The sequence below is a fragment of the Lactuca sativa genome, chromosome 6, assembly GCF_002870075.4.
Source record: "Lactuca sativa cultivar Salinas chromosome 6, Lsat_Salinas_v11, whole genome shotgun sequence".
In the NCBI taxonomy this organism is placed as follows: Eukaryota; Viridiplantae; Streptophyta; class Magnoliopsida; order Asterales; family Asteraceae; genus Lactuca; species Lactuca sativa.
Window position 1 is genome coordinate 170,610,670 of NC_056628.2, and position 27,193 is coordinate 170,637,862.

At 41.5% G+C, this 27,193-nt stretch overlaps 1 protein-coding gene across 1 annotated transcript; it reads left to right on the forward strand.

Annotated features, from left to right (window-relative positions):
- Positions 1-3,705: 3,705 nt before the first annotated feature.
- On the forward strand, positions 3,706-26,973 carry LOC128126924 (pectinesterase inhibitor 10-like). The gene is made up of 4 exons (XM_052765109.1): positions 3,706-3,969; positions 4,036-4,401; positions 4,543-5,139; positions 26,953-26,973. The coding sequence occupies exons 1-4, from the start codon at positions 3,706-3,708 to the stop codon at positions 26,971-26,973; spliced, it is 1,248 nt and encodes a 415-aa protein (XP_052621069.1).
- Positions 26,974-27,193: the final 220 nt, after the last annotated feature.

Below are 27,193 nucleotides of genomic sequence, written 5' to 3' on the forward strand. Positions count from 1 at the left end.
TGTCATTCGTAACAAAGTGGGGCTAGTGGTCAAAGGATATTGTCAGGAAGAGGGAATCGATTATGAAGAAACCTTCGCTCCAATTGCAAGATTAGAGTCTGTGCGTATCTTTCTTGCATACGCAGCTCACAAGAACTTTGAAGTCTATCAAATGGACGTCAAATGTGCCTTCCTCAATGGTGAACTTGAAGAAAATGTATATGTTGAGCAACCGCCAGGCTTCATGAACGAGAAGTATTCTGATCATTGTTATATCATTGAAAAAGTTGTATAAGGCCTCAAACAGGCTCCCAGAGCATGGTATGAAACTCTTACTCGTTTCTTAAAAATGTCTAAATTCAAATAAGGTTCGCTTGACCCAACCTTATTTCGTAAGCGAGAAGGTAACCACCTTATGATAGTCAAAATTTATGTTGATGATATCATCTTTGGCTCCACGAATCCTAGCTTAACAGCTGAATTCAGAAAGTTGATGGAAACTAAATTTGAGATGAGCTTAATGGGTCCAATTAACTTCTTTCTTGGATTGAACATTAGACAGGGACCCGAAGGCATTTTTATTAATCAAGAAGCATATACCAAGACTTTATTAGCCAAATTTGGAATGATGGGAGATTCCAAAGTGAAAGTGCCTATGGCCTTTGGAACTAAACTTACACCCTCATTGGAGAAACTAGTAGTTGATATGACACTCTATCGACAAATGATTGCGTCTCTGATGTATCTTACAGCCAGTCGACCTGACATCATGTTCTCAGTCTGTTACTGTGCACGATTTCAAGACAACCCACACGAACCTCATCTTCAAGCCGTGAAAAACATCTTTCGCTATCTGAAGCGAACCTCCTCTCTCGATCTGTGGTATCCATCCAACTCAGGATTCTTTGTTCAAGCATTTTCAGATACTGATTTAGGTGGCTGTGGATTAGATCGTAAAAGCACAACTGGAGGATGTCAATTTCTAGATGGTAAATTAGTCACTTGGCAATCGAAGAAACAAACCTGTGTTTCGCTATCCATTGTAGAAGCTGAATATATTGTTGCAGCATCCTGCACGTCTCAAGTCGTATGGATACAAAGTCAACTCAGGGATTATGGGCTAAACATGAAGAAAATCCCACTATATTGTGACTCTGAAAGCGCAATTAGGATTTGTCACAACCCAGTGCAACATTCGAAGACTAAACATATAGCACTGAGGTACCATTTTATCAAGGATCACGTCGAAGATGGTAACATAGAAATTCACTTCGTCAGAACGACTGATCAATTAGCAGACATATTCACGAAGGCCTTACCTGAAGCAAGCTTTAATAAGATTCTACAAGGCCTAGGAATGATGCAAGCTGAATCTGTACCAAAATCGCCTTCACTTTCACAAAGGTAACAAGTGAATTAGAGCGAACCGAAATGAACCGAACGTTCGGTCTATTTCGGTTGAAGATCGACCATGAACCGAAATGAACCGAGCATTCGGTCTATTTCAGGTTCGGTCCTTCTGAACTCGTTCGCTTCTTTTTCTTAACAAGGCATTTCAACTGTTTTCTAATGTACGCTTTTTCATTACTTCTTTTCTACTTATAAAATTCCAAAAAAAAATTTCTCTTTCGTTCAATTGGTCAATTCTCACAAAATACAAAAATATTTTTTTATTTTTTTTCTTCTTTTTATCTAATGTTTTCTTTTTTGTATAAGTGTGTTTCTCGATGGTGAAATAAAGGCAGGTAAATGGTTTTCTTAGTTAGGAGTCCCTAGAAGCATGCTGCTGTATGTTGACTAGAGCCTCGAAAGATTTTGAGTGAAGCCTTAATAACATGATATATACCAATCATGTTTTCCCAATCCAGGCTATCAAATTCACTCTAATCTTGAGCTACCTTACTCTACTCAAATTGAGTTTAGAGTTTTCTGCTTGGTCCTTATTTTCTTTAAAGCAGAGGTACATTCGCTTCTTATACCATCTCCATCATCTTTCTCCATTATAATTTGTTTCACCCATATAACCCCTGAGACTTTTAGTATTAACCACTGAGGTTTATGGTTATACCAAAACTGTGTTGATGATCTTAGTTTCATTCCACTATGTACTAAGTGAAACCCAAAGTTCAACACCACTAATGAATTGATGGTGAATTCTAATATTCAAGATCTTACTTGTTACCTAATGAAATCTCAATTTTCTTTTAAGTGATCTTTATGAGCTTGTCTTTCACTAAGGCTTCTCTTACCCTAAAAGATCCAGTTTATTTTTTTTTTGAGATTTCCTTACTTCCTTTCATCACTATAAAGTTTATCCTACCTACTTGTTCAACAGATCACAATGATCTCACAAGTACTTCATTCAGTTTCGGTCTTATGTCAAGTATCGAAATTCTAAATTGAAGCGAAAGCCACCCTTTTTAACCTTTAAAAGATGCCTTTTATCACTTCTCAACAAGTTATTGATCGTTAGTCAATGGGAAACCAAGCAAGCACTTTAATGTCTCTCTTGACTTTGAAGGAAGTGATTTATGTCCAGAATCAATTGTTTTATGTCTACTTACGACACAATAGATTATCCCTTAAATTTTGCGTTATTTCTTTATCTTTTACACCCTATGCACGAAATTTTTTAATTTTCCAGACTCTAAGTTCTTTTCAGACTACTCAATAAAGCGCTAAAGGCAACAGAGATTCAAACGTATTATGAAGAAACGCTTGGGATAAAGTGGAAGCTGACTCAGCGGCTATCCAAACGGTTTGTCGATTTGAAAAAGTGCATTTTATGGAATGGCGTGTAAAAAGGAAACATCCTTTCTCTTTCCTGCGTCATCTTCGGCATGCCAACTGTTCACCCATCAAGTCAGGCGCTATTTTTGAGATAATCCAAGATTTCAGCTGGATTTTTCTCTCTCTTCCTTGTACGTATAAAAGGAATTGGAATGGTAATATCTCAACTTTTATCACTTACCAATCTCTCTCAAAGCACACCGGCGATTTTCTACAACTGTTAATCATCTTCTCCAAGCTCCTACAATGGCAAACTCGTCATCAGTTCACAATACTTCAGTTCGTCAACCACTTCTCACAATCAAACCCCAACAGAACCTGATCATCGATCTCACCCCGTTTATCTATGAGCCATACATGTTGTATATGGTTGAGTGTCTCAAATACTCACCGCTCGTCGACGCGCTGACTAAAGTCGAAGTTGTTCCAATGTCTTGCATGTCTCTTGTCTACTCTACTTCCTTCTACGACAAGATTAATGAGCGAATTCACTTCGAACTCCACGATGAGAAGACCTCCATCTCTAAGCATCGATTTTGTGCCCTAATTGGTCTTTCTCAAGATCAATCTCTGGTAAACCCTGACTCCATCACCACTGGTCAATTGTTTACTATGTTCTATCAGATGGGGTATACCGAAACCCTAACCACTATTACAAAGTTCAAGAAGTCCTGCCTTCCTCCTCAATGGAATGGCCTTTTCACGTTGCTGTTCAAGGGACTTTCTAAGCGAAGCGCTGGCTCAGATGGTGCGAGCAAGTCTTTCATGAAGGTGCTATATGGGTTGTACCATGGGATTGACCTAGATTATGGGTCTATTATCTGGCAGCAGTTGGTTCAAAGCTTGGTCTCTTCATCCAAACATTCTGAGATCTCATGTGGGTGCTTTTGGTCTATCATCATCAACTGGGAAATGGACCGCCTTCGTGTTCCAATAATGGCGGATTCTCTACTCTCATCCATTGCTACCTTTCATACGACAAAAATCATTGTCACTGATCCAACCAAGTTCTCTTTTATTGGATCCATTCCTGAAGCGATGCTCGGTCGTATCTCTACGTCGAGTAACATTCTCCAACAGTACAGGAAGCGTCCATCAGCTGGTCCAAGAAAGCTTACGCCAGCCATGATTCTCTCTATTGAAGAGTATGACAAGCCAGCCAAAAGGGTTAAGAAGCCTGATGCACAGAAGGAAGGCCCTGTCATTAAACCAACTAAGGGGTAAACCCCCAAGAAGCGAAAGTCTGATAAGGCTGCAACTTCTCAGGCTCAACCGAAGAAGCAGAAGAAGCCTGCTACGAGGCTTATTCTTCAATCCACAAGTGATTTGGATTCAGAATATGTCCCTCCTAAGTATAAGAACGCTCCTCCATCAGAATCTGAGAGCGAAAGCTCTGATGAAGAGGCTTCGGGCCAAGGTGATACTCCGCCTCGCTCCCCTACCCCAGAAATTCCAGTTCGCTCTAATCCTCCTTCACCTCCACCTGTAACCATCCCAATATCTATCCCTCCTATATCTCCCACTACCACCACTCAAACATTCACTACAATTCCTATCCCCACTCCCATTTTCACAGATACCACTACTACCACTACTACCACAAAACCTCACTTTACTGTTCCCAATCCACCAGTAACTGAACCACTTATCACAACCGAACCCCCACCTTCTTTAAAACCCTTATCTCCCACATAATCCACTAAAACAACCCCTATTCTTGGCGGTGAGGACTTTGAATTTGATTCCATGTATTTCAGTCCTTACCGAGTGTAGAGCGATGATGATGACGATGAGCCTGTTACAAAGTGTCATCTCAAGGCAGTAAATGAAAAGCTTGATCAACTGCTTTCATCCTCTTCCTCCACTGCTTATTCTGAAGCTGCATTGAAGGCCTTGTTCTCCTCTGTCGTTACAAAACACAGTGCCATTTTATTTGCTGCAGCCAGTGCAATCGAAGCCTCTACTTCCCAGTGTCAACGAGCCTCTCTTGCTGTTGATGCTTCTACTAAGGAGTGCAAGGAAGCGACCGCAAAAGTTGATAAACTAGTCTCTGAAGCTCATTTGTTTTTAGATTCCTTGCAGGCTGCTGTTGCTAAGAACGCTCAAATTGTCAACGCTTCAGTAGAGAACCTTCAAAGGTCTCTTCAATATGAACGCTCAAACCTTGAAGCTACACGCCAAGCCATTGAAGCAGCCAACGAAACTCTACATGCTAACGTCAATGACCGCTTAACTCAACTAGAGGCGGAGTTAGCTGTAGAGAATCGTATTATGGATGAGCTGGACCGACGCACTGCACAACTTAAATTGCAAACCCATAAGTTGTGTACTGCTAAGACTGAGATTAATGACCTAAAGTCAGAAAGGGAGGTCATTAGGAGTTCTGCTGCTGATGTTCACTCCATCCTCCTTCATCTCATTGAGGCTCACGATCCGCTCATCACTATCACCATCCGGCGTCATCTGGCAGATAAGCTCAGACCGGCATTGGACATCCTTAGTCGTATCGAGGGTGTTCCGGTGACCGGGGTCCAACCGAAACAAGGGGGAGAAGGTGACAACTTAACCTCCTTCTGTACCAAAACCAACTACTGAACCGAAGGGTAATGAAGCTTCGGTCAGCAACAAGGAGAAAAAGAAGAAGAAAATCGACGAGGATGACACAGACAATGAAGATGATGTCTATGACGAGAATCCCACGAAACCCTTCCAGAAGGTTAAGGTCTCTGAAAAGGAAATGGAATAAAATATCAAGAAACAACAAGCTGAGCTAGAGCAGAAGCAAAAGGAAGCGGAGCTCCTACAGAAGTAAAAGTCCATGTTTCCTGTCTGGACCATAGACTTGCTTCAATGATGTGCAATCGATGATCCAAGCATTCTCTGGCTTGAGCCAATAATGTCCTTTGGCCTTGACAACTCCAAGGATGCACAGTTTGATATGCCAATCACTCGAAAGGCATTTATTTTCCACTGTTTCAATTCGACTGCTGCTATTTCGTCCCCATACCCGAAGGTAGACAGGGATCTTCTGGAGTTTTACTTGGAGTTTTCTCAACCCCAATACCTGTCTTGGAGCTCAAAGAAAATTACCACTGTCAAGGTTATGAAGCCCTATTCAACAGGAAAATTTATTAATGTCAAATTCAGGGTGACTCGAGGAACCGAAGGCTCAGTCTACCACTTTACCCTCGATGATCTACCGAACCTTAATCCCCATGACTGGATACTCCTCAACAATATTCTTCTGTCAAATTCACAGGAGTATCAGCCAATAATTGATCATGTCAAGCGTATGCTTGTTTGCTACATACATGAGGCAGCGAAGATGGACCAGGAGATTGCCTCTGCCATACACAAGCGAACAACGATCAAGACTATGGGCAGAGCTGGCAATGTCAACACCATGATCAAGGGAAAAATCGATTCAAAGTACCACACCGTTATATTCATCAGAGGCGAAGGTCAAAAATGCATGTTCGCTCTTGTTGACAAACACCTCTTCTCAACGTCTTGCCTGGAGCACATCTTGGAGATCATTCAGAGGTGCGATCAGAACAGTGTTGCTGAGAAGAAATTATTCACTGGCATGCTGAGGTGATACATACAGTTTAGACAGACACTTCTCGCTATAATTCCTCGTTTGTTTAAAGTAATAAAGATGGTGAAGCCCACTCAGAGGAAATAATCTCTCGCCTCATTTGACGCAAAGGGGGAGATTGTTGGGTCTATTAGATTGCGTCATGGGCTCGGTCCTTAGCCCAGTTTTGATTGCCGGTATTGGGCCTGTCCAACCGTGCATATTTTTGTACTAGGGTTTAGTATATAAGCTGCATGCATGCAAACTTAGAGGTTATCGCTTTCATTGTTTATTTTCTCTAAAGTTTTGTAAACCCTAGCTCGCCTCTACAGCGGAAGTTCTTCATCGAGCTCTGCTGAGGCGTGACTTTGTTTTGAATCATAAGCATACATTTAATTCTATTTTGTGTTCATTCTCTTATTGTTTTTGACTTGTTTGATTTCCATAATCGTACCTGTGAAAGATCTAATCGATCTAGAGTTTTATTCTCATCAAAGTTGATTACTCGAAACATTATACAATGAATAATGTGTAATCAATATGGTGATTAAATAAAAGGTGTTTTATTTATACTCAAAGTGTTGAGGCCATATTGGATTTGATTATTCTTGTGTTTCACTTTGCCTGTATGGACTTCCTGAATAATAAGATTATTCAAACATCCACAGTCGATCATAAGTTGGAACTAAGTATTGAGGCAAGACTGTCATGAATTGGCTTGTAGATTATCTAAAGCATTTAGACATAGCAAAAGTTTGATGCAGTGTTCATGAGTGCTCCTGAAATAAGATTTGAGTATTGGATTAAACCCACACTCACTTGAATCACTTCATGGATTTTATCACGAGTGATTGTGAGATGATAATGTCTTATATTCTTGAAACGGAGACATATAGTTGCATTTTACAAGTCGGTTTCACATTGATGATATGTAAACGCACCAGTAACTTGGTGTTATAAAACGTATCATTGTGTTTGATTTGATGAGTAAATAGAGCAAGCATATGAGTCGAAGTTTATCTATTCCTTTTACCCAAAGAAGGATAAAAGTGATATTTGTTGGTTCCTCGATGATTTAGTGATGACACCTTAAGTGCTTGGCCAAGCCTGGACTAAGTTGATGTGTTCTGTAACATCTCGAATTCAGGTATGTCTCTTAAACCCTTCTCCTTTTCCCAAGTTTTCAAAGTAAGCCCTTAAATGAATTGTTAGACTTGTGAGTACGCTGGGCATACTGAAGGGTACGTTGCGTATACTCGCACGCTTAATTTTGGACGCGGACTCGCTTGGGTATGCTGGGTGTACCGAGGGTTATGCTGGGCGTAGCGGGCCCAGGTGTAAACCCTAATTTGGGGCTTGTGCACTATAAAAGGAATGTTATGGCCTTGACCTCAGCCCCATTTTAGAGAGTGAAACCCTAATAGAGAGCCCTCCTGCGTTTCTAGCTCGTGTGTTGGTGTTCTAAGCTTCAAAGTGTCATTTCTAGGTGGTGGAAGAGAAGAAGAGGCCATTTTGGAGGCTAGGAGTTGTGGGCAAGAGTAGATCCGAGCTTTTCAGAGGTTGGAGCTTCTTCTTGAGGTAAAAAGCTCAAATCTTGACTTGTCATTTCTGTGGTGTGCTTATTGGACCCATTTCTAGGGTTTTTAGTCCCAAGATGGAGACTTTATGAGCAAATGGTCTCCATTGGCCTATATCTATCTTATTTCAGGACTATAAGAGTTGTATGTTCATAAAAATGCAATCGTGGACGTGGATATTGAGCCATGCATGAGATCTAGACCTTTTGAGGAGGAAGGAAAAGTGTTAGAGGGTATAGGGACCTTTACAGCCATGCAAAGGCTTAAAGGTTCCGACTTTATGGGATAAGAGGTCTAGAAAGAGTCAGATCTGGAAGTTAAATGAGTGTCTTAACCGTTTAAGACCAAAAACCAAGGAAAAGTTGAAAGTGGGACTTACACTGGGCGTAACTCTTAGTACGCGCAGCGTAAGGGGTTGAGACCCCGTTTGTGACTCGCCGACATACGCCCCGCGTACAAAGAAGGTATGCGTCGCGTACTGCCTTCTGTTGACTTCCGTTGACTTTTAGGGTTTTGGTCAACCCTTGGACTTTTAGGGTTTTGGTCAACCCTTGTACTTTTAGGGTCAGGGAGGGGTAAAATGGTCTTTTACCCTTCTGTGGAATTGTAGAGTGGATTTAATCTAGCCTTTGAGAGCCATTATTTATTTGAGAGTGTTGTTATGTGTTTAGGCGGGGGCTAGATCAGTGTGTTCGAGTGCGAGATTATCCGAGATACCCGAGGTGAGTCTTCTCACTATACTTTACCTAGAGTGGTAAGTAGAGTTATGTGACAGAGTATTTTGTATGTTATTTATATGATGTGATACACTGCATTATTCTATGTGATTTATGTTATGTATGTTTCAGAGTTTACAGAGTTAGAACCGGAAGGTTCACAGAGTTAGGACCAAAGGGTCAACAGAGTTAGGACTAGAGGGTCCACAGAGTTATAGCCTCGAGTGGCTAATATGTTTTATATGTGGTATTTTAGGGAACTCACTAAGCATTTATGCTTACAGTGTTGTGTTATGTGTTTCAGGTACCAGTGAGGATCGTGGGAAGGCGCCGACATGATCAATACACACACGAGGAGTTTTTATGTATTATGATCTTGGGTTGTGTTCTATGGATGTTATATGATACAATGATATTTTTATAATATTCATGAATGAAAGTATGTTTTGTAAAATGTAAAATTTGTTTTGAAAAATTTGGGTCTTACATGTTCAATTGTAGTCTGTTGTTAGTCGTCATAAATCGAAAATCGGGAAACAACATATGAACAGAGAGAATGATTACAATCCATGTCTCAGTTCATACGATATCTAGAATGGAGGAATATATGATCCCTTATCTAAGGACACGTCACTGACTAGGTCAGAGTTCGACAACGGCTTTTGGTAGCTAAAATTTGCTAGTCAAATTTTGAAGTTATACTTACAACTATAGTTATTTTACTTATCCAAGTGGGAGACTATTGGATTAGGTGTCTAATCCCATAAATATAATTGGTATGTACTTGAATTTATATGTCCTTTTGGGTTGCCTTCAAACCTAGCAATTGAATATGATAACTGTTGGAAAAAGAAGAATGATTTATTAATTTATAACATGGTTAATAAATTAATTTGAAATCAAGATAAATGATTTATTAATGTATTATGGATATAATATATTAATTAGAAATCATATTGATTAATTAATATTTAATCTGAAATTAATTTGGAATTAATTTTGGGATTAAAGGAATTAATTGAAACTGCAGGGACTAAAGGTGAAAATATTCAAAAGTTGAGCATTGAGCATTCTAGAACCTCCATTAGATGTGGGGAACGAAATCTAGAGTGTCCTAGGTTTTCCTTGGGCTTTAAGTGTGCCTTGGAATCCTTAGGGAGGAAGTTAAGGGATTAGGGCTATCTAAGATACACCTGTCTTATCCTAAACCTTCATTATCACCTATATAAACCCCTATAGGGTTGGATTTCCTCCCATGCACTAAAAGAAAGGCTTAGACCCAAATTTTCACTTCCCTTCTCTCTCTCTCTCTCTCTCTCTCTCTCTCTCCATAGTATTCCTTGGTTGTTAGGTTTGTTTGTGAGCCATTAGAGACGCAACACTTGTGGCGCTTTCTACCAAAGTTCAAGATCTTCAAGGATTTGATTGTTATTACAATATAACAACAAAGGTATGTATCCTAACCCTAATTATATGTTATTTCTGAATATTACACGTGCCTCCTAGGGTTTCTAGTTTTTGTGTTCAATGCTTGTATGTCTAATAGTGAAAACATAGATCCTCAAATTAGGGTTGCATGCACACGTAAGATTGTTTGCTATGTATAAAACCCATCAAGATTGAATTCCTATTTCTTGAACATCATGAACATTCGGGTAAAGTAAAAGAACATTAACACCATATATTCATTCATCAAGACGAATTCCTTTAATGACTTCATCATCTTTCTTCTTCTTCCTTCTTTCATGATAAGTTGTTACCAAACAATTAAGCAACACTTTATGATGATCATCATCAAGAGGATAACCATCGAACTTTCCACATTCATATTTCTTACTAGAAATGTGTGGATTTTTTTAAATACCCGGCTACAAAAACAATTGAGAAGTCCTTCAAAACTGAATGACCATGGATAATCATAAACAAACTAATCTTCACGAATCATTTCTTCCATTTTTAGATCTGAAAAATGAAAAAGATCATAAGAACTTGAAAATATATATAGAGAGAAAGAGAATATGAATGAAATCCCTAGAGAGAGAAAGTGAAACAAACAAGTATTCTAGAGAGAGAAACTTGAATTTTGAATCAAATCAAGATAAATTCAAATTTTAGAACACAAAATTTCTCAAAGATGACCCACAACCATGAAGATTCACTCAAATCATGTAGTCATCATGGATCAATTCTTGAGAGCTTCATGAACACCCGCTCTGATACCAATTGTAGTGATCCTGATTATGATGACATGTGTAGAATTGAAAATATCCAGTGAATCGTACAAGCATCAAGAACACAAGGAGTAAATAATCATGTTTAAGCTCCATTAGAATAGTAAGAGTACAAGAGGGTTTTGTTCTTTCTCTCACTAAACTAACACTCACAAAAGGGTCTAACAAGTTCTTACATAACATAGGAGCCATTCACTTTCTATTTTTAGGAAAGGCTAAACCCATTACACATATAAAAGGGTATGCCACATCAAATGAGAACTTTGCACCCTAACACCCAACAGACTCCATGTATTCGTAGTATACCCGGTGTACTCCAGGTATGCCCAACGTACTAGACTAAGCCCCAAAACCTTCCTAACTTCAAACGGTCATAACTTCTTCGTTCCAACTCTATTTCGATGATCCTCATATCCCAGGAAAGGTAATAAGAAGCTCTACAATGCGGACCAGAAAAGTCTCCATTAACAAACACATTTCAATGCTTCTTTTGAAACTTCCTAAGCTTGGACAATCCACTAGCCTGAAGGATCACATTCACTTATTGTGTACTTATAAAATATAGACCAAAAAAGTCTCCAGAACCTATATTTGACATAACCATGTATCAGGATATTATCAAAGAGAAAACATTAAAAGGATAATCATGTATTTTACCTTAAAAGAGAATAAAAAATGTGCATACACCATTTTTTGAGGATAAAGAAGATTATGAAGCTTTCTAAATATCGTCTGTACCCAAGGTTATAAATGGCATGAGGCGAGGCGTGGCGTGGCGGCAAGGTCAAGCCTCAGGCTTAACGAGCCATGGCGTTTTTCAAGGCGAGATGTAAGACGACAATTTTGTATTAATTTATAATTATATTACCACATAAATAAAAATTTATATTAAATATAACTACTTTTTAGAAGTGTTATATCGATAACTAATAACAAAAAGTAAACAAAAAACACAATACTTGTATCCCCGGGTAGAAAAGACATAAAAAAGAACAAAAAACGTTTCTCCAATTTCGATAACGATAAACTAGAAACACACTCAATTTTATTCAATAAGAGGAACAAGATTTTCAACCATATTTTCCTTTTGAAAATAAGGGATTTTTATTGAAACGGTTGACTATTACTATTCAAAAAAACTATTCTCATACACAGCTCGCTTTTACAAATCACACTACTTTTAAAATCACTCCTTATAAGGATGAACAAAAGTGTTGACATACACACATATATCCATGATTTTCAAGGCAATACTTCAAATGACTTGTATTCTTAGGGATCTAGTAAGCAAGTAATAAGGGACGCTGATGCAAGACCATTTAGCTGTAGTTTTGATTCTTTTCTATTTATGTATCTTTTGTGTAACTCGAAGAACAAATACAGTACGTAAACCATGTAAGTTTGTTATCTAAACGTATGATGTTTGGATTGCTCTGTTTCATTTATATTCAATTGTTACAATACTGCACAATTTAGACATCTGCCTCCGGACATTTTCGCCACCTAGTCCGGGGGTGTGACATAACTCACCTCGATGTAGTGTAGTGTCTGCATTGTCTTTGGCGTGCAAATCGACTCTCCTCGACTCCTCAATCCCTACACGACAACCCTTCTAAGTTATCAATTTGAATATGCAACCCTCACCAGGGTCAACTCAATTTAGTCAAAGTCAACATCCAATTGACCTGACTTGCCGAGTTGGTCTACCAACTCATCGAGTCCATACTCCTCTAACCCGGACCAATCCATGACTCTACTCGTCGAGTCTAGCAAGAACTCGACAGGTTCTCCTTCAAGCATACCATCGGGACCATCTTCATCTGACTCGCTGAGTTCATCCTTGAACTCGTCGAGTTCATCTCCCACATAAGAATGCGTCCAGTCTATGACTCATCGAGTTGTAAGAACAACTCGTCGAGTCCATCTTCAAATATTGGGAGATTGCCTTGGACTCGCCAAGTTTTGTAACAACTCAAATTTTTCAAACAAATTTTTCATTTTTAAAACATAATTATTTCCATTAAAAACAAGACATAAACAGTTTAATTATTCGGTCAATACAATTATTCAAACTCCCAAGATCATAAAACAATCTTCAGTGTGTATCGATCATGTCGGCGCCTTCCCACGGTCCTCGCTAGTACCTGAAATACATGCACAACAACTGTAAGCATAAATGCTTAGTGAGTTCCCCAATATACAACTTACGCACATACGCCTTCCGGCCCAACCTTCCGGTCCATGTGTCTCAGGGGACTTCCGTCCCTGCTGGGTAAACCTTCCGGCCTTACCCACGCCGACCTTCCGGTCCATCACACATCCTCCGGTCCATGTGTCTCAGGGGACTTCCGTCCCTGCTGGGTAAACCTTCCGGCCTTACCCACGCCGACCTTCCGGTCCATCACACATCATATCGCCTTCCGGCCCATAATACATAGCACATATAAACATGTAACATACCACATATAGCATACATATCACATATCATATCCGACCTTCCGGTCACACAGTCAAACCCTTCCGGGTACAGTATAGTGAGAAGACTCACCTCGTAAGTGCTGAAAGCTAGCAACTCCTGAAATCACTCGCGCACAAACCAACGAGCTACAACCCTCCTATAACATTACATAACTCATTAACACTCATATCATCTAAGTGTGACTATTCCTAAGAAGTCAGACTTAGGTCAACTCTGGTCAACGGTCAACGGTCAACTCGACTGGACTCGGCGAGTACCATGGCGACTCGGCGAGTCTAGTCGTCCTCACAAATTCCTGAATATTCCCTTTCTACTCGTCGAGTATTCCTCTTGACTCGACGAGGTCCTCGTGGAAGAATCGCGGGGCCACCCCGACTCCACTCGCCGAGTCTGATGAACCACTCGGCGAGTCCCAGTGAATCTTCAAGCTACTCGCCGAGTCTGAAGAACAACTCGGCGAGTCCATGCCATGCAGACGAGTAACTGCTTCCTGCGATAGGTCTCGTCCCGAAGTACACATGCATGGGACCTTCTGGACCTCTAAAGGTCCTAATACAATACTATAGTCGGGGGTAACAAGGCATTACTTCATCAAATCACTAAATGGGTTCTATAAACCCTAATTTCATAAATACATCAAAATAACAGATTTGGTCCGAGTATTACCTGAAAACGTACTCTCTGTGTCCCCCAAATCTCAGGACTCAATCCTCCTTGATATTCCTTTAGCCAAATCCCTCTTCTTCTTGCCTAACCAATTCTTCCAAGTTCCAAAGCTTCCTCTCTTGCTCTAGGCGTCCACAGCGATTAGGGTTCCTCTCAATTGACCAAAAGACTGAAAATGACGGCCTAAGAGGCGTTAAATACGATCCAAACTGAACGGTTAGGGTTTCTGCTGAACAGCGTCGACTCGCCGAGTCCATATCTGGACTCGTCGAGTCCAGTCGCGGACCCGCGACCAAGTCCGCGATCCTACTCGGCGAGTCTAGGCTCCAACTCGCCGAGTCCCCTCTTAAATCACCCCAAAAACATAATTTTAATAATACCTGAGATTCCGGGCTGTTACAAGTTTTCTCAAACACTCGTCGATTCCCATGATTCCCATGTCCCTTAAGAGCCTAAACAATTGAGGGACCTTCCACACTATCATCTGGTCCATCGACAGAAAGGATTTGGTTGTCATTACACCCCGACTCGCCGAGTCCTAAGAACGACTCTCCGAGTCCATCCTTGGCCATTACTATACAGTCGATTGAAATGGGTCTTAACACATCAAAAACACAGATCTAGCCACCTAATGTACATTTTACACGTAAAGCCTTAAGCTTGGTGCACATGCATGGGATCTTTGGCTCAAAAATCCATAAAAGATGGTCTACAAGATGCATGGAGTGTTTATGGTCACAAAGTGGGCACCTTTATGCCATAAAGACCCCAATAGCCCTAGATCTGAAGCACAAGCTCACTTCTTATACTCAATCCCGAATACATCCTCACTAAGGCTTAGAAAGATGAAGAAAAAGGTCCAAAATCAAGATCTAGACAACGAATAGACAAGGTTTCAGCTTTATACCTCTAATAAGCTGGAAATATGCTCAAAACTCTGGATCTTCTTGTTTCCCCTTGATCTCACAAGCCTCCTTCTTTTCTTTAAGCTTAAATCACACAAAGTAACACCACAAGGCACAAGAACACACTAAAAACGGCTAGGGTTTCGAGTTAGGGTTTGCTCTGGACGATGGGAGGCTGATTTGAGGGGTTATAATGTGTTTAAATAGGGTGCAAACCCTCAATTTAGGGTTTCACTCAAACAGCGTCTACTCGCCGAGTCAGTCTCCCGACTCATCGAGTAGATTACTTAAACTTCTCGCGAATCACGACTCTACTTGATGAGTTGGGCTTCCAACTCGTCGAGTCCCAGATAAAAACATAAGAAATACTTGAATTAAAGTTATACGAGGTGTCGGGTGTTACAGTCATATCAATTCATAACAGTTATGCAATCTCTTTCATTCCTTCACTCGATCGTTCTTGTGGTAACATGATAAGTAAGTGGGGTAATAACTTTAGTTAGACATTCTTGTTTCCCGATCACATTATATGCCTCAAACTTAAAACATATATTCGTTATATAGATACACATATTATAAATCAAGGTTAGTCATTCATTAGTGTTGCGACACAAGGGAGATACAAATGAGAAACGAGTGTGACGTTATATCATGAGAATTCCTACATATGGATGTAGAGAGTAGGAGTTGCGTTTAATTCTCCTGGACTAGTGCTTAGCATCATGTGGCTGATTTGATGACGATTTGTAGTCAAAGTAGAGTCTTAACACGTTGTCGCACGCGTATTAAGCAAATGAATTACCACTGCTGCTTGCACTAAAAATATAGCACAGGGAAGCAGGGTCGAATCCTCAGGGACACAGCCTAATGGTCAATACCTTTTTGCATCAGGCACAATCTAGTCAAGACAAAAATTATTAAAAGGGGGATTTGAATTAAACTAAAAACTAAAACTGCAGTGATATTAAACTAAATGAAAATCAACATAAAAAACGTTTCAGTTATGCTGCGACTTTCCTAATCATGTAACCGATCCAGATTTGATTATTAGAGATGCGTTCTATCTAAGCTGGTACTGAGAAAAACTAACAAGCTCTAGTAATTTCTCTTTTACCTAAATTAGTTAAACAAAACAGGCTCTTCAATTAACCCTAACTTTCTACTGTTCAATTAAAAAAGCTCTTAATTACATCAGAAAAATTGCTTTAAGTTCTTTGTAAAATTCCCAGCAATACCCAATACTTCTCACAAGCTCGGAAGCGTAAAGATATGATTTTTCAGTTTATAATAAAGTCAAATCCCAAATAGGGAACCGACTTATTACTTGTTACTTATTACCAGTTGACAAGAACAATTACGTATTCTATAACTGATTAACTGGAATGATAAAACCCTAGCTAGGTGATCAAACTAACAAGAATCAAAATCAAACATTCATTAAGAACAAAACTGAAGAATCTAGATAGAAACACAAATCAAAAACCAAATCTAACGATCAATCACATGAAAAGTACTTGTCTTTGCAGAACTGAAAACTAGGGTTTAGCCAAACATGGCTAAAATATGATCAAAACAGATGAAAAGAGACATCAAACAACTAATCTTACTAATCTACTTGAAGGAGATGATCCACAGTCTTCAGATCTTCAGAAATTGATGAAACCAGAGAAGAAACGCCCCCAAAATCGTATTTTCGTCGTCTGGAACCTCTGGAATCGTCAACTTAGGTTACTGGAAGGCTATCAGGGTCTTTTTATACGTCTAGCAGCAAAAACGACGCACCTGCGATCGCAAGGGGACAACCTGCGATCGCAGGTTTTGAAATAAATGCATCTAATACCGTTTTAATGAAGTAGGGTGCCATTTTGACACTTTTTGGCCAACCAGCGACCGCAAGGAGACAACTTGCAATCGCAGGTTTTGAGTTTTCACTTCCGGATGAATTTTGGGCACAAAAGAACCTTGAAGGCACCCTGCGATCAAACTTGCGATCGCAAAAAGGTCACCTGCATTGTCCGCTCGCTCTGACCGTCTGTCTGGGGATGGTATGCGGTACTAAAATGCAATTTAGTACCCAGCTCCTCATGGAATTTCTTCCAGAATCTGGAAGTAAAACGCACATCACGGTCTGACACAATCGAGATCGGCACCCCGTGCCGAGACACCACCTCTCTCACGTATATCTCCGCCAATTTCTCCGCCGAAGAACTCTCACTGATGGCAAGGAAGTGTGCACTCTTTGTCAACCTATCCACGATCACCCAAATTGCGTCTACTCCCCTAGCAGTCCTTGGCAATTTGGTGATAAAATCCATAGTGATCTGTTCCCACTTCCACTCGGGGATCTCCAATGGCTGTAACTTGCCATGCGGTCTCTGGTGCTCAGCCTTAACCCTACGGCAGGTCAAGCACCTCTCAACGAACCATGCCACGTCCCTCTTCATACAGGGCCACCAATATTCCTTCCTTAGATCCAAATACATCTTTGTAGCACCGGGATGGATCGAGAATTTCGATTTATGAGCCTCTTCCATCAACGTAATACGCGTACCGCCCACGAACGGCACCCAAATCCGACCCCGAAACGTCATAAGGCCTCGACCATCCTTGACAAACTCTGAGATTAACCCCACAACCCGCTCTTTCTTCTGCATTTCTGGTCGCACAGCCTCAGCCTGTGCCCTACGAATATCGTCCAATACAGGAGTCATCACGGTCAGTCTCAAGCACACATCTCGCAATGGAGTGCTCTCCGCCCTGCGGCTCAATGCATCGGCTACCACATTAGCCTTGCCTGGGTGGTACAGGATCTCACAATCATAATCCTTGACCACATCCAACCACCTCCTCTGACGCATATTTAGGTTGGGTTGATCCATCAAATACTTCAAACTCTTATGGTCCGTGTATATCGTACATCGAACCCCATACAAGTAGTGGCGCCAAATCTTGAGAGCGAACACTACTGCCCCCAGCTCTAAATCATGCGTGGGATATCTCGCCTCATGAGGCTTCAGCTGCCTCGATGCATAAGCTATCACATGACCCCTCTGCATCAACACTGCACCCAATCCCGAAATCGATGCGTCGCAATATACCACGAAATCTTCCATCCCTTCTGGGAGAGCTAATACCGGGGCTTCGCACAATCTCTGGCGAAGTGTCTCAAAGGAGGTCTGCTGCTCGGGTCCCCATGAGAACGTAACACCCTTCCGGGTCAATCTGGTGAGTGGCACTGCGATCTTGGAGAAATCCTTGATAAATCTCCGATAATACCCTGCCAACCCAAGGAAACTTCTGATCTCAGAGGGTGACTTCGGCACCTCCCAACTCATCACCGCCTCAACCTTGGCCGGGTCGACCAATATCCCTTTCTGATTAACCACATGTCCTAGAAACTGGACCTCCCGCAACCAGAATTCACATTTGGAGAACTTTGCATAAAGCTTCTCCGACCTCAATACCTCAAGGACCTCCATCAAATGCTCCTCATGCTGCTCTCTCGATCTCGAATACACCAGAATGTCGTCGATAAATACGATCACTGACCGATCCAACATCGGCCTGCATACCCTGTTCATGAGATCCATGAACACAGCCGGGGCATTGGTGAGTCCAAAAGGCATCACCACAAACTCATAATGCCCATATCGCGTCCTAAACGCTGTCTTCTGGACATCTTCATCCCGTACTCTCACCTGATGGTAACCCGACCTCAGATCGATCTTGGAAAACCAAGATGCTCCCTGCAACTGATCGAATAAATCATCGATCCTCGGCAACGGGTAACGGTTCTTGACCGTTAGCTTGTTCAACTCCCGGTAATCAATGCACATCCGGTGTGAACCATCCTTCTTCTTAACGAACAAAATAGGTGCTCCCCATGGCGAGCTGCTCGGCCGAATGAATCCCTTCCCCAGCAACTCTTGGAGTTGCGAGGACAACTCTTGCATCTCTGGAGGTGCAAGACGATAGGGCACTTTGGCAATAGGCGCTGCCCCCGGAACCAGATCAATACTAAACTCTACTTGCCTCACAGGTGGTACTCCCGGCAACTCCTCGGGAAAGACATCTGAAAACTCGCGCACCACCGGAACTTCCTCAACTGACTTTGGTTTCTCAGAAACCTCCCGCGTATCCATCACATACGCCACGAAACCCTTACAGCCCTGCCGTAGACACTGCCTCGCCCTAGCGGCCGAACAAAAAGCTGATCCCGAACGGGTACCCTCGCCGTATACCGAAAGAACTCCCCCTCTAGGGTCTCGTATAGTCACCAACTGACGCTCACAGTCGATGACAGCGCCGAACCGGCTCAGCCAGTCCATGCCCACGATGACACAGACATCCCCCATCGCGATAGGAATCAGGTCAATCGGGAATCCAACCCCGAAAATCTCTAGTACACATCCCCGAAGAACCTCCGTAGCACAAATCACCTTCTCGTCAGCTATAGAGACTCTCAAAGGTCGACTCAACGACTCATGACTAACGCCAATATGCTGACTAAAGGCCAAGGACACAAAGGACCTACTCGCACCCGAGTCAAATAACACTAAGGCAGGCACAGAGTTCACAAGGAAAGTACCTACGCGCATAATAACATAAGCATAACATATCGACATTAAAATAATTACATGAATTACAACATACCTGCCACAACATCGGGCGCAGCGCGGACCTCTTCCGCTGTCAGCTGAAAGGCTCTTCCCCGAGCCCTCGGGGCCTCGGCCTTCACCGGTCGAGTCGCAGGAACTCCGGCAGCAGGTGCAGATCCCTGAAGAAGCTGAGGGCACTCGGCCTTCCTATGGCCAGTCTGGTTGCAATGAAAGCAAACCGAAAATCCCTTAGGGCACTCCCTAGCAATGTGCCCCTCCTTGCCACACTTGTAGCAAGCACCAGATCGACATGCTCCATCATGACTCTTGCCACACTTCCCGCAAGTGCGACCCTTCGAACCTCCTGTCCTCGAATCAGCGGACTTGGTCCGCTTGGCTGCCGGCTGGAACTGAGCCGGTCGCCGATCCACCCGCTGAGACTCGGCCTCCTCCCTAGCCTGAGTCTCCAACTCGATCTCGCGCTTCCTGGCATTCGCCTGAAGCTCAGCAAAAGTATGGTAAGTGGAGTTTGACACAAACTCCCGAATATCCCTCCTCAAGACACCCAAGTATCGGCTCATCCGAGCCTGCTCTGAGGACACCAGCTCAGGGCAAAACATCGCCCTCTCATGAAACTTCCGTGTAATCACCGCAACAGAATCGGTACCCTGCTTGAGGGTCAAGAACTCCTGCACCAATCGTTCCCTCTCCACCGGGGGAACGTACTCATCCCTGAACATGGCAGTAAACCCCTCCCATGTCACCGCTGTAGTCTCTGCCAACGTGAAATTCGCTGTCACGAACTTCCACCAGTCCTTCGCTCCCAGACGGAGCTGGTTCAAAGCGAACCGTACCCTCAGGTGCTCCGGGCATGAACAAGTATAGAAGCACCCCTCTATATCCGCGATCCACCTCATCGCAGCAATCGGATCCTGCGTCCCATCGAACTCTGGTGGCTTCGTGTTGCTGAACTCTCGGAACAGCAACGAATCACCCCCCTGTGGCCTAGCAGCGGCCACAGCTGCGGTAGCTGCAGCGGTTGCAGCCTCAGTCAATGCGACGTACCGCTCGTCGAACGTCTCCATCAGGGTGGTCTTGATAGACCCAAACATCTCCGGGATCTCAGCCCGGATCGCCGCCGCCACCTCCTCGTGGATCATCTGACGAATGTCCTCGTCACTCACACCGCTCGTACTTGCCCCGTGCCGCGGTCTAACCATGATATCTCTGAAATACAACATAAAACTATCAGAGATTCTACCGAGTATAATCGTACTCGACACGCAACCCTACTCAGTCCCAGATATCCAGGGATTCTTACTTGGGCCTCCCACTGACCCGGTGTCCTCGGTAGTACGGGCCCAATACTACCGACCACACCGCATCAATGTTCATCCCAAGTCCTCCTCCCCAGACTCCAGATAGTGAGTACTCTACTTCTGATACGCTCTATCTACCCGCATACTAGCAAAGCATCACATATAGGCAACTTCCCTAGACTAAGGCATCACAAATCAGGCCACTCTAGTCTTATCATGAATACCTAGTCTTCTAGCATGCATAACAATTCATATCATATAATATTGTAAGGTATTTTGGGGATCTTTTACCGTTCGGGCGCTGACTGATCGTACACACTGCTTCTTTCTTGCTTACCACAAAACCATTTACAAAAGTTTATGCCTTTATTTGAAAAGTTTCCTCAAATCCTCGGTTTGAGTTCAGTTACCCCCGAAGGTGCACCCGAATCCCTCAAACCAAGGCTCTGATACCAATTGTAACAACTCAAATTTTTCAAACAAATTTTTCATTTTTAAAACATAATTATTTCCATTAAAAACAAGACATAAACAGTTTAATTATTCGGTCAATACAATTATTCAAACTCCCAAGATCATAAAACAATCTTCAGTGTGTATCGATCATGCCGGCGCCTTCCCACGGTCCTCGCTAGTACCTGAAATACATGCACAACAACTGTAAGCATAAATGCTTAGTGAGTTCCCCAATATACAACTTACGCACATACGCCTTCCGGCCCAACCTTCCGGTCCATGTGTCTCAGGGGACTTCCGTCCCTGCTGGGTAAACCTTCCGGCCTTACCCACGCCGACCTTCCGGTCCATCACACATCCTCCGGTCCATGTGTCTCAGGGGACTTCCGTCCCTGCTGGGTAAACCTTCCGGCCTTACCCACGCCGACCTTCCGGTCCATCACACATCATATCGCCTTCCGGCCCATAATACATAGCACATATAAACATGTAACATACCACATATAGCATACATATCACATATCATATCCGACCTTCCGGTCACACAGTCAAACCCTTCCGGGTACAGTATAGTGAGAAGACTCACCTCGTAAGTGCTGAAAGCTAGCAACTCCTGAAATCACTCGCGCACAAACCAACGAGCTACAACCCTCCTATAACATTACATAACTCATTAACACTCATATCATCTAAGTGTGACTATTCCTAAGAAGTCAGACTTAGGTCAACTCTGGTCAACGGTCAACGGTCAACTCGACTGGACTCGGCGAGTACCATGGCGACTCGGCGAGTCTAGTCGTCCTCACAAATTCCTGAATATTCCCTTTCTACTCGTCGAGTATTCCTCTTGACTCGACGAGGTCCTCGTGGAAGAATCGCGGGGCCACCCCGACTCCACTCGCCGAGTCTGATGAACCACTCGGCGAGTCCCAGTGAATCTTCAAGCTACTCGCCGAGTCTGAAGAACAACTCGGCGAGTCCATGCCATGCAGACGAGTAACTGCTTCCTGCGATAGGTCTCGTCCCGAAGTACACATGCATGGGACCTTCTGGACCTCTAAAGGTCCTAATACAATACTATAGTCGGGGGTAACAAGGCATTACTTCATCAAATCACTAAATGGGTTCTATAAACCCTAATTTCATAAATACATCAAAATAACAGATTTGGTCCGAGTATTACCTGAAAACGTACTCTCTGTGTCCCCCAAATCTCAGGACTCAATCCTCCTTGATATTCCTTTAGCCAAATCCCTCTTCTTCTTGCCTAACCAATTCTTCCAAGTTCCAAAGCTTCCTCTCTTGCTCTAGGCGTCCACAGCGATTAGGGTTCCTCTCAATTGACCAAAAGACTGAAAATGACGGCCTAAGAGGCGTTAAATACGATCCAAACTGAACGGTTAGGGTTTCTGCTGAACAGCGTCGACTCGCCGAGTCCATATCTGGACTCGTCGAGTCCAGTCACGGACCCGCGACCAAGTCCGCGATCCTACTCGGCGAGTCTAGGCTCCAACTCGCCGAGTCCCCTCTTAAATCACCCCAAAAACATAATTTTAATAATACCTGAGATTCCGGGCTGTTACAAGTTTTCTCAAACACTCGTCGATTCCCATGATTCCCATGTCCCTTAAGAGCCTAAACAATTGAGGGACCTTCCACACTATCATCTGGTCCATCGACAGAAAGGATTTGGTTGTCATTACACCCCGACTCGCCGAGTCCTAAGAACGACTCTCCGAGTCCATCCTTGGCCATTACTATACAGTCGATTGAAATGGGTCTTAACACATCAAAAACACAGATCTAGCCACCTAATGTACATTTTACACGTAAAGCCTTAAGCTTGGTGCACATGCATGGGATCTTTGGCTCAAAAATCCATAAAAGATGGTCTACAAGATGCATGGAGTGTTTATGGTCACAAAGTGGGCACCTTTATGCCATAAAGACCCCAATAGCCCTAGATCTGAAGCACAAGCTCACTTCTTATACTCAATCCCGAATACATCCTCACTAAGGCTTAGAAAGATGAAGAAAAAGGTCCAAAATCAAGATCTAGACAACGAATAGACAAGGTTTCAGCTTTATACCTCTAATAAGCTGGAAATATGCTCAAAACTCTGGATCTTCTTGTTTCCCCTTGATCTCACAAGCCTCCTTCTTTTCTTTAAGCTTAAATCACACAAAGTAACACCACAAGGCACAAGAACACACTAAAAACGGCTAGGGTTTCGAGTTAGGGTTTGCTCTGGACGATGGGAGGCTGATTTGAGGGGTTATAATGTGTTTAAATAGGGTGCAAACCCTCAATTTAGGGTTTCACTCAAACAGCGTCTACTCGCCGAGTCAGTCTCCCGACTCATCGAGTAGATTACTTAAACTTCTCGCGAATCACGACTCTACTTGATGAGTTGGGCTTCCAACTCGTCGAGTCCCAGATAAAAACATAAGAAATACTTGAATTAAAGTTATACGAGGTGTCGGGTGTTACAGTCATATCAATTCATAACAGTTATGCAATCTCTTTCATTCCTTCACTCGATCGTTCTTGTGGTAACATGATAAGTAAGTGGGGTAATAACTTTAGTTAGACATTCTTGTTTCCCGATCACATTATATGCCTCAAACTTAAAACATATATTCGTTATATAGATACACATATTATAAATCAAGGTTAGTCATTCATTAGTGTTGCGACACAAGGGAGATACAAATGAGAAACGAGTGTGACGTTATATCATGAGAATTCCTACATATGGATGTAGAGAGTAGGAGTTGCGTTTAATTCTCCTGGACTAGTGCTTAGCATCATGTGGCTGATTTGATGACGATTTGTAGTCAAAGTAGAGTCTTAACACGTTGTCGCACGCGTATTAAGCAAATGAATTACCACTGCTGCTTGCACTAAAAATATAGCACAGGGAAGCAGGGTCGAATCCTCAGGGACACAGCCTAATGGTCAATACCTTTTTGCATCAGGCACAATCTAGTCAAGACAAAAATTATTAAAAGGGGGATTTGAATTAAACTAAAAACTAAAACTGCAGTGATATTAAACTAAATGAAAATCAACATAAAAAACGTTTCAGTTATGCTGCGACTTTCCTAATCATGTAACCGATCCAGATTTGATTATTAGAGATGCGTTCTATCTAAGCTGGTACTGAGAAAAACTAACAAGCTCTAGTAATTTCTCTTTTACCTAAATTAGTTAAACAAAACAGGCTCTTCAATTAACCCTAACTTTCTACTGTTCAATTAAAAAAGCTCTTAATTACATCAGAAAAATTGCTTTAAGTTCTTTGTAAAATTCCCAGCAATACCCAATACTTCTCACAAGCTCGGAAGCGTAAAGATATGATTTTTCAGTTTATAATAAAGTCAAATCCCAAATAGGGAACCGACTTATTACTTGTTACTTATTACCAGTTGACAAGAACAATTACGTATTCTATAACTGATTAACTGGAATGATAAAACCCTAGCTAGGTGATCAAACTAACAAGAATCAAAATCAAACATTCATTAAGAACAAAACTGAAGAATCTAGATAGAAACACAAATCAAAAACCAAATCTAACGATCAATCACATGAAAAGTACTTGTCTTTGCAGAACTGAAAACTAGGGTTTAGCCAAACATGGCTAAAATATGATCAAAACAGATGAAAAGAGACATCAAACAACTAATCTTACTAATCTACTTGAAGGAGATGATCCACAGTCTTCAGATCTTCAGAAATTGATGAAACCAGAGAAGAAACGCCCCCAAAATCGTATTTTCGTCGTCTGGAACCTCTGGAATCGTCAACTTAGGTTACTGGAAGGCTATCAGGGTCTTTTTATACGTCTAGCAGCAAAAACGACGCACCTGCGATCGCAAGGGGACAACCTGCGATCGCAGGTTTTGAAATAAATGCATCTAATACCGTTTTAATGAAGTAGGGTGCCATTTTGACACTTTTTGGCCAACCAGCGACCGCAAGGAGACAACTTGCAATCGCAGGTTTTGAGTTTTCACTTCCGGATGAATTTTGGGCACAAAAGAACCTTGAAGGCACCCTGCGATCAAACTTGCGATCGCAAAAAGGTCACCTGCGATCGCAAGGAGACAACCTGCAATCCCAGGTTGTGCCTATGACGTCTGAAACTTTGTCTACTTTTCAGATCATTTTGAATCGCGTCAATCAGAGTTACGGTTCTTGAGATATGGTCAAAACACTGACAGGGGGTCAAAGCTGCCAGTAACATCCTTTAACTTTGATATTGCATATTCTATCTTCGTGTGATCAATTCAATCGAATGTTTCTTGACTAAAGCATCTTCCAAACCTTCCTCAACATACTCCATAAGTTTCAAGCTCCATTTTAAGCTCCAAACACGCATCCAACTGCTCCCAAAGCACTGCTCCACTCGAACTATCTGAAATCAACATAAAACTTGAGCAGTACGAGAATTCTAACGAAATACATGAGCTGAACATTATTTAAATAAATGACATGCAAATGTACGAAATATGATCATAAATGCTAATGAAAACTACCCTATAAGATGCATAAAATGGCATCTAACAAATCTCCCCAAGCTTGAACCTTACTTGCCCTCAAGTAAGAAAAAGGATATAACATTATAAACAAATGGAAAGATGTAGATGACCTAAAAATAACTTAAAATAAAATAAAATGAAAACTTAAACTAATGTACTTCACTCTTTTTTGTTTTGTCACATGATCATATTTCACAACGAGGAAACTCCAATGAAATCACTACCTAGACAACAGTCTCAATACTTTATATTAACGATTCACAGTTATATTTAATAAGTTAAACCAAACTTAAACAAATAACTTTTACGCCGAACTTAATTTGTGAAAACAATGTATTTTTAAAAACAATTTCACGAAAATTCGTTTATAAAAACTTAGCTTGACCAACCCCTCATTTTTTTCCGAACTCGTCCAGTAAACGCGGTAAGCTCCATTATGGACAGAAAATCCAAGCTTACCCCTATGATTCCACTATCGAGGGATCAATCTCATTATACCACATGTCTTCTTTGTCTTGATCAACTATTCATATTTAACTTGTTTGCTTCTTGATTTCAATTTGAACTTGACTTGGATTTGACTTTGAATTTCAGATTTCTTCAAGTTTCTTGATATATCATTTCTAACATATATATATTGATTGGGCACGAATTTTACTTTGAGGCCCACCATATCTTCAATACTTCAAAAATGATAATAAATTGTGGGTATAACAAGAGTTCCCTCCCAAACTCAAAAGGCGTAGAAACTAAAGGATTCAGTACTTCAAGGAATGATAAGGGTTATCCAATCTAGGTTCTTTTTAAGGCATTCAAGGAAATTATTTTCAGAACACTGTTCGTTTTTCCATCCCACACTTTCATTGTAAAAACTATTTGGCGGTTATGTTGGTTCATATTGAAAACATTTAAAGCACTTGAAAATATAGTTCTTAAAATTGAGTGTAATGAGACTATTATTTTCGGTAACTATCACATTTTATCTTAACAGAGCTATCGAATGTAAAAATATCCACATCTCATGTAAAATATTTTTTTAAAGATTTTTAATATGCAGAAAATAAAAATAACTAGAAATAAAATCTTTTTGGGCTTTTCTTTATTGTGAATGCAGAAAAATAATAACAGAAAATAAAATATATTTTTTTGGATTTTTTGAATTTTTTATATGCAAATGCAATGCAGAAAATAAAATGCAAAAATAAAATTTTGAAAAATTTAACTAAAAAAACTAAAAAATTAAAATTTTGAACAAAAATACAAATTTTTACACTAACCCCCTCCCCAAGCTTAAAATGATGCATTGTCCTCGATGCTCAGAGAGGAAAGAACAACTCAATAAATCATATGAAAAA

What these genes read in the sequence shown, in the direction of transcription:
- LOC128126924 (XM_052765109.1), top strand. Translation starts at nt 3,706, where the DNA reads ATGGCGGATTCTCTACTCTCATCCATTGCTACCTTTCATACGACAAAA. An exon ending in ATGCACAGAAGGAAGGCCCT is followed by an intron (nt 3,970 to 4,035) that starts GTCATTAAACCA and finishes GCAACTTCTCAG; the next exon opens with GCTCAACCGAAGAAGCAGAA. An exon ending in ACCTAAAGTCAGAAAGGGAG is followed by an intron (nt 5,140 to 26,952) that starts GTCATTAGGAGT and finishes TTGTGAATGCAG; the next exon opens with AAAAATAATAACAGAAAATA.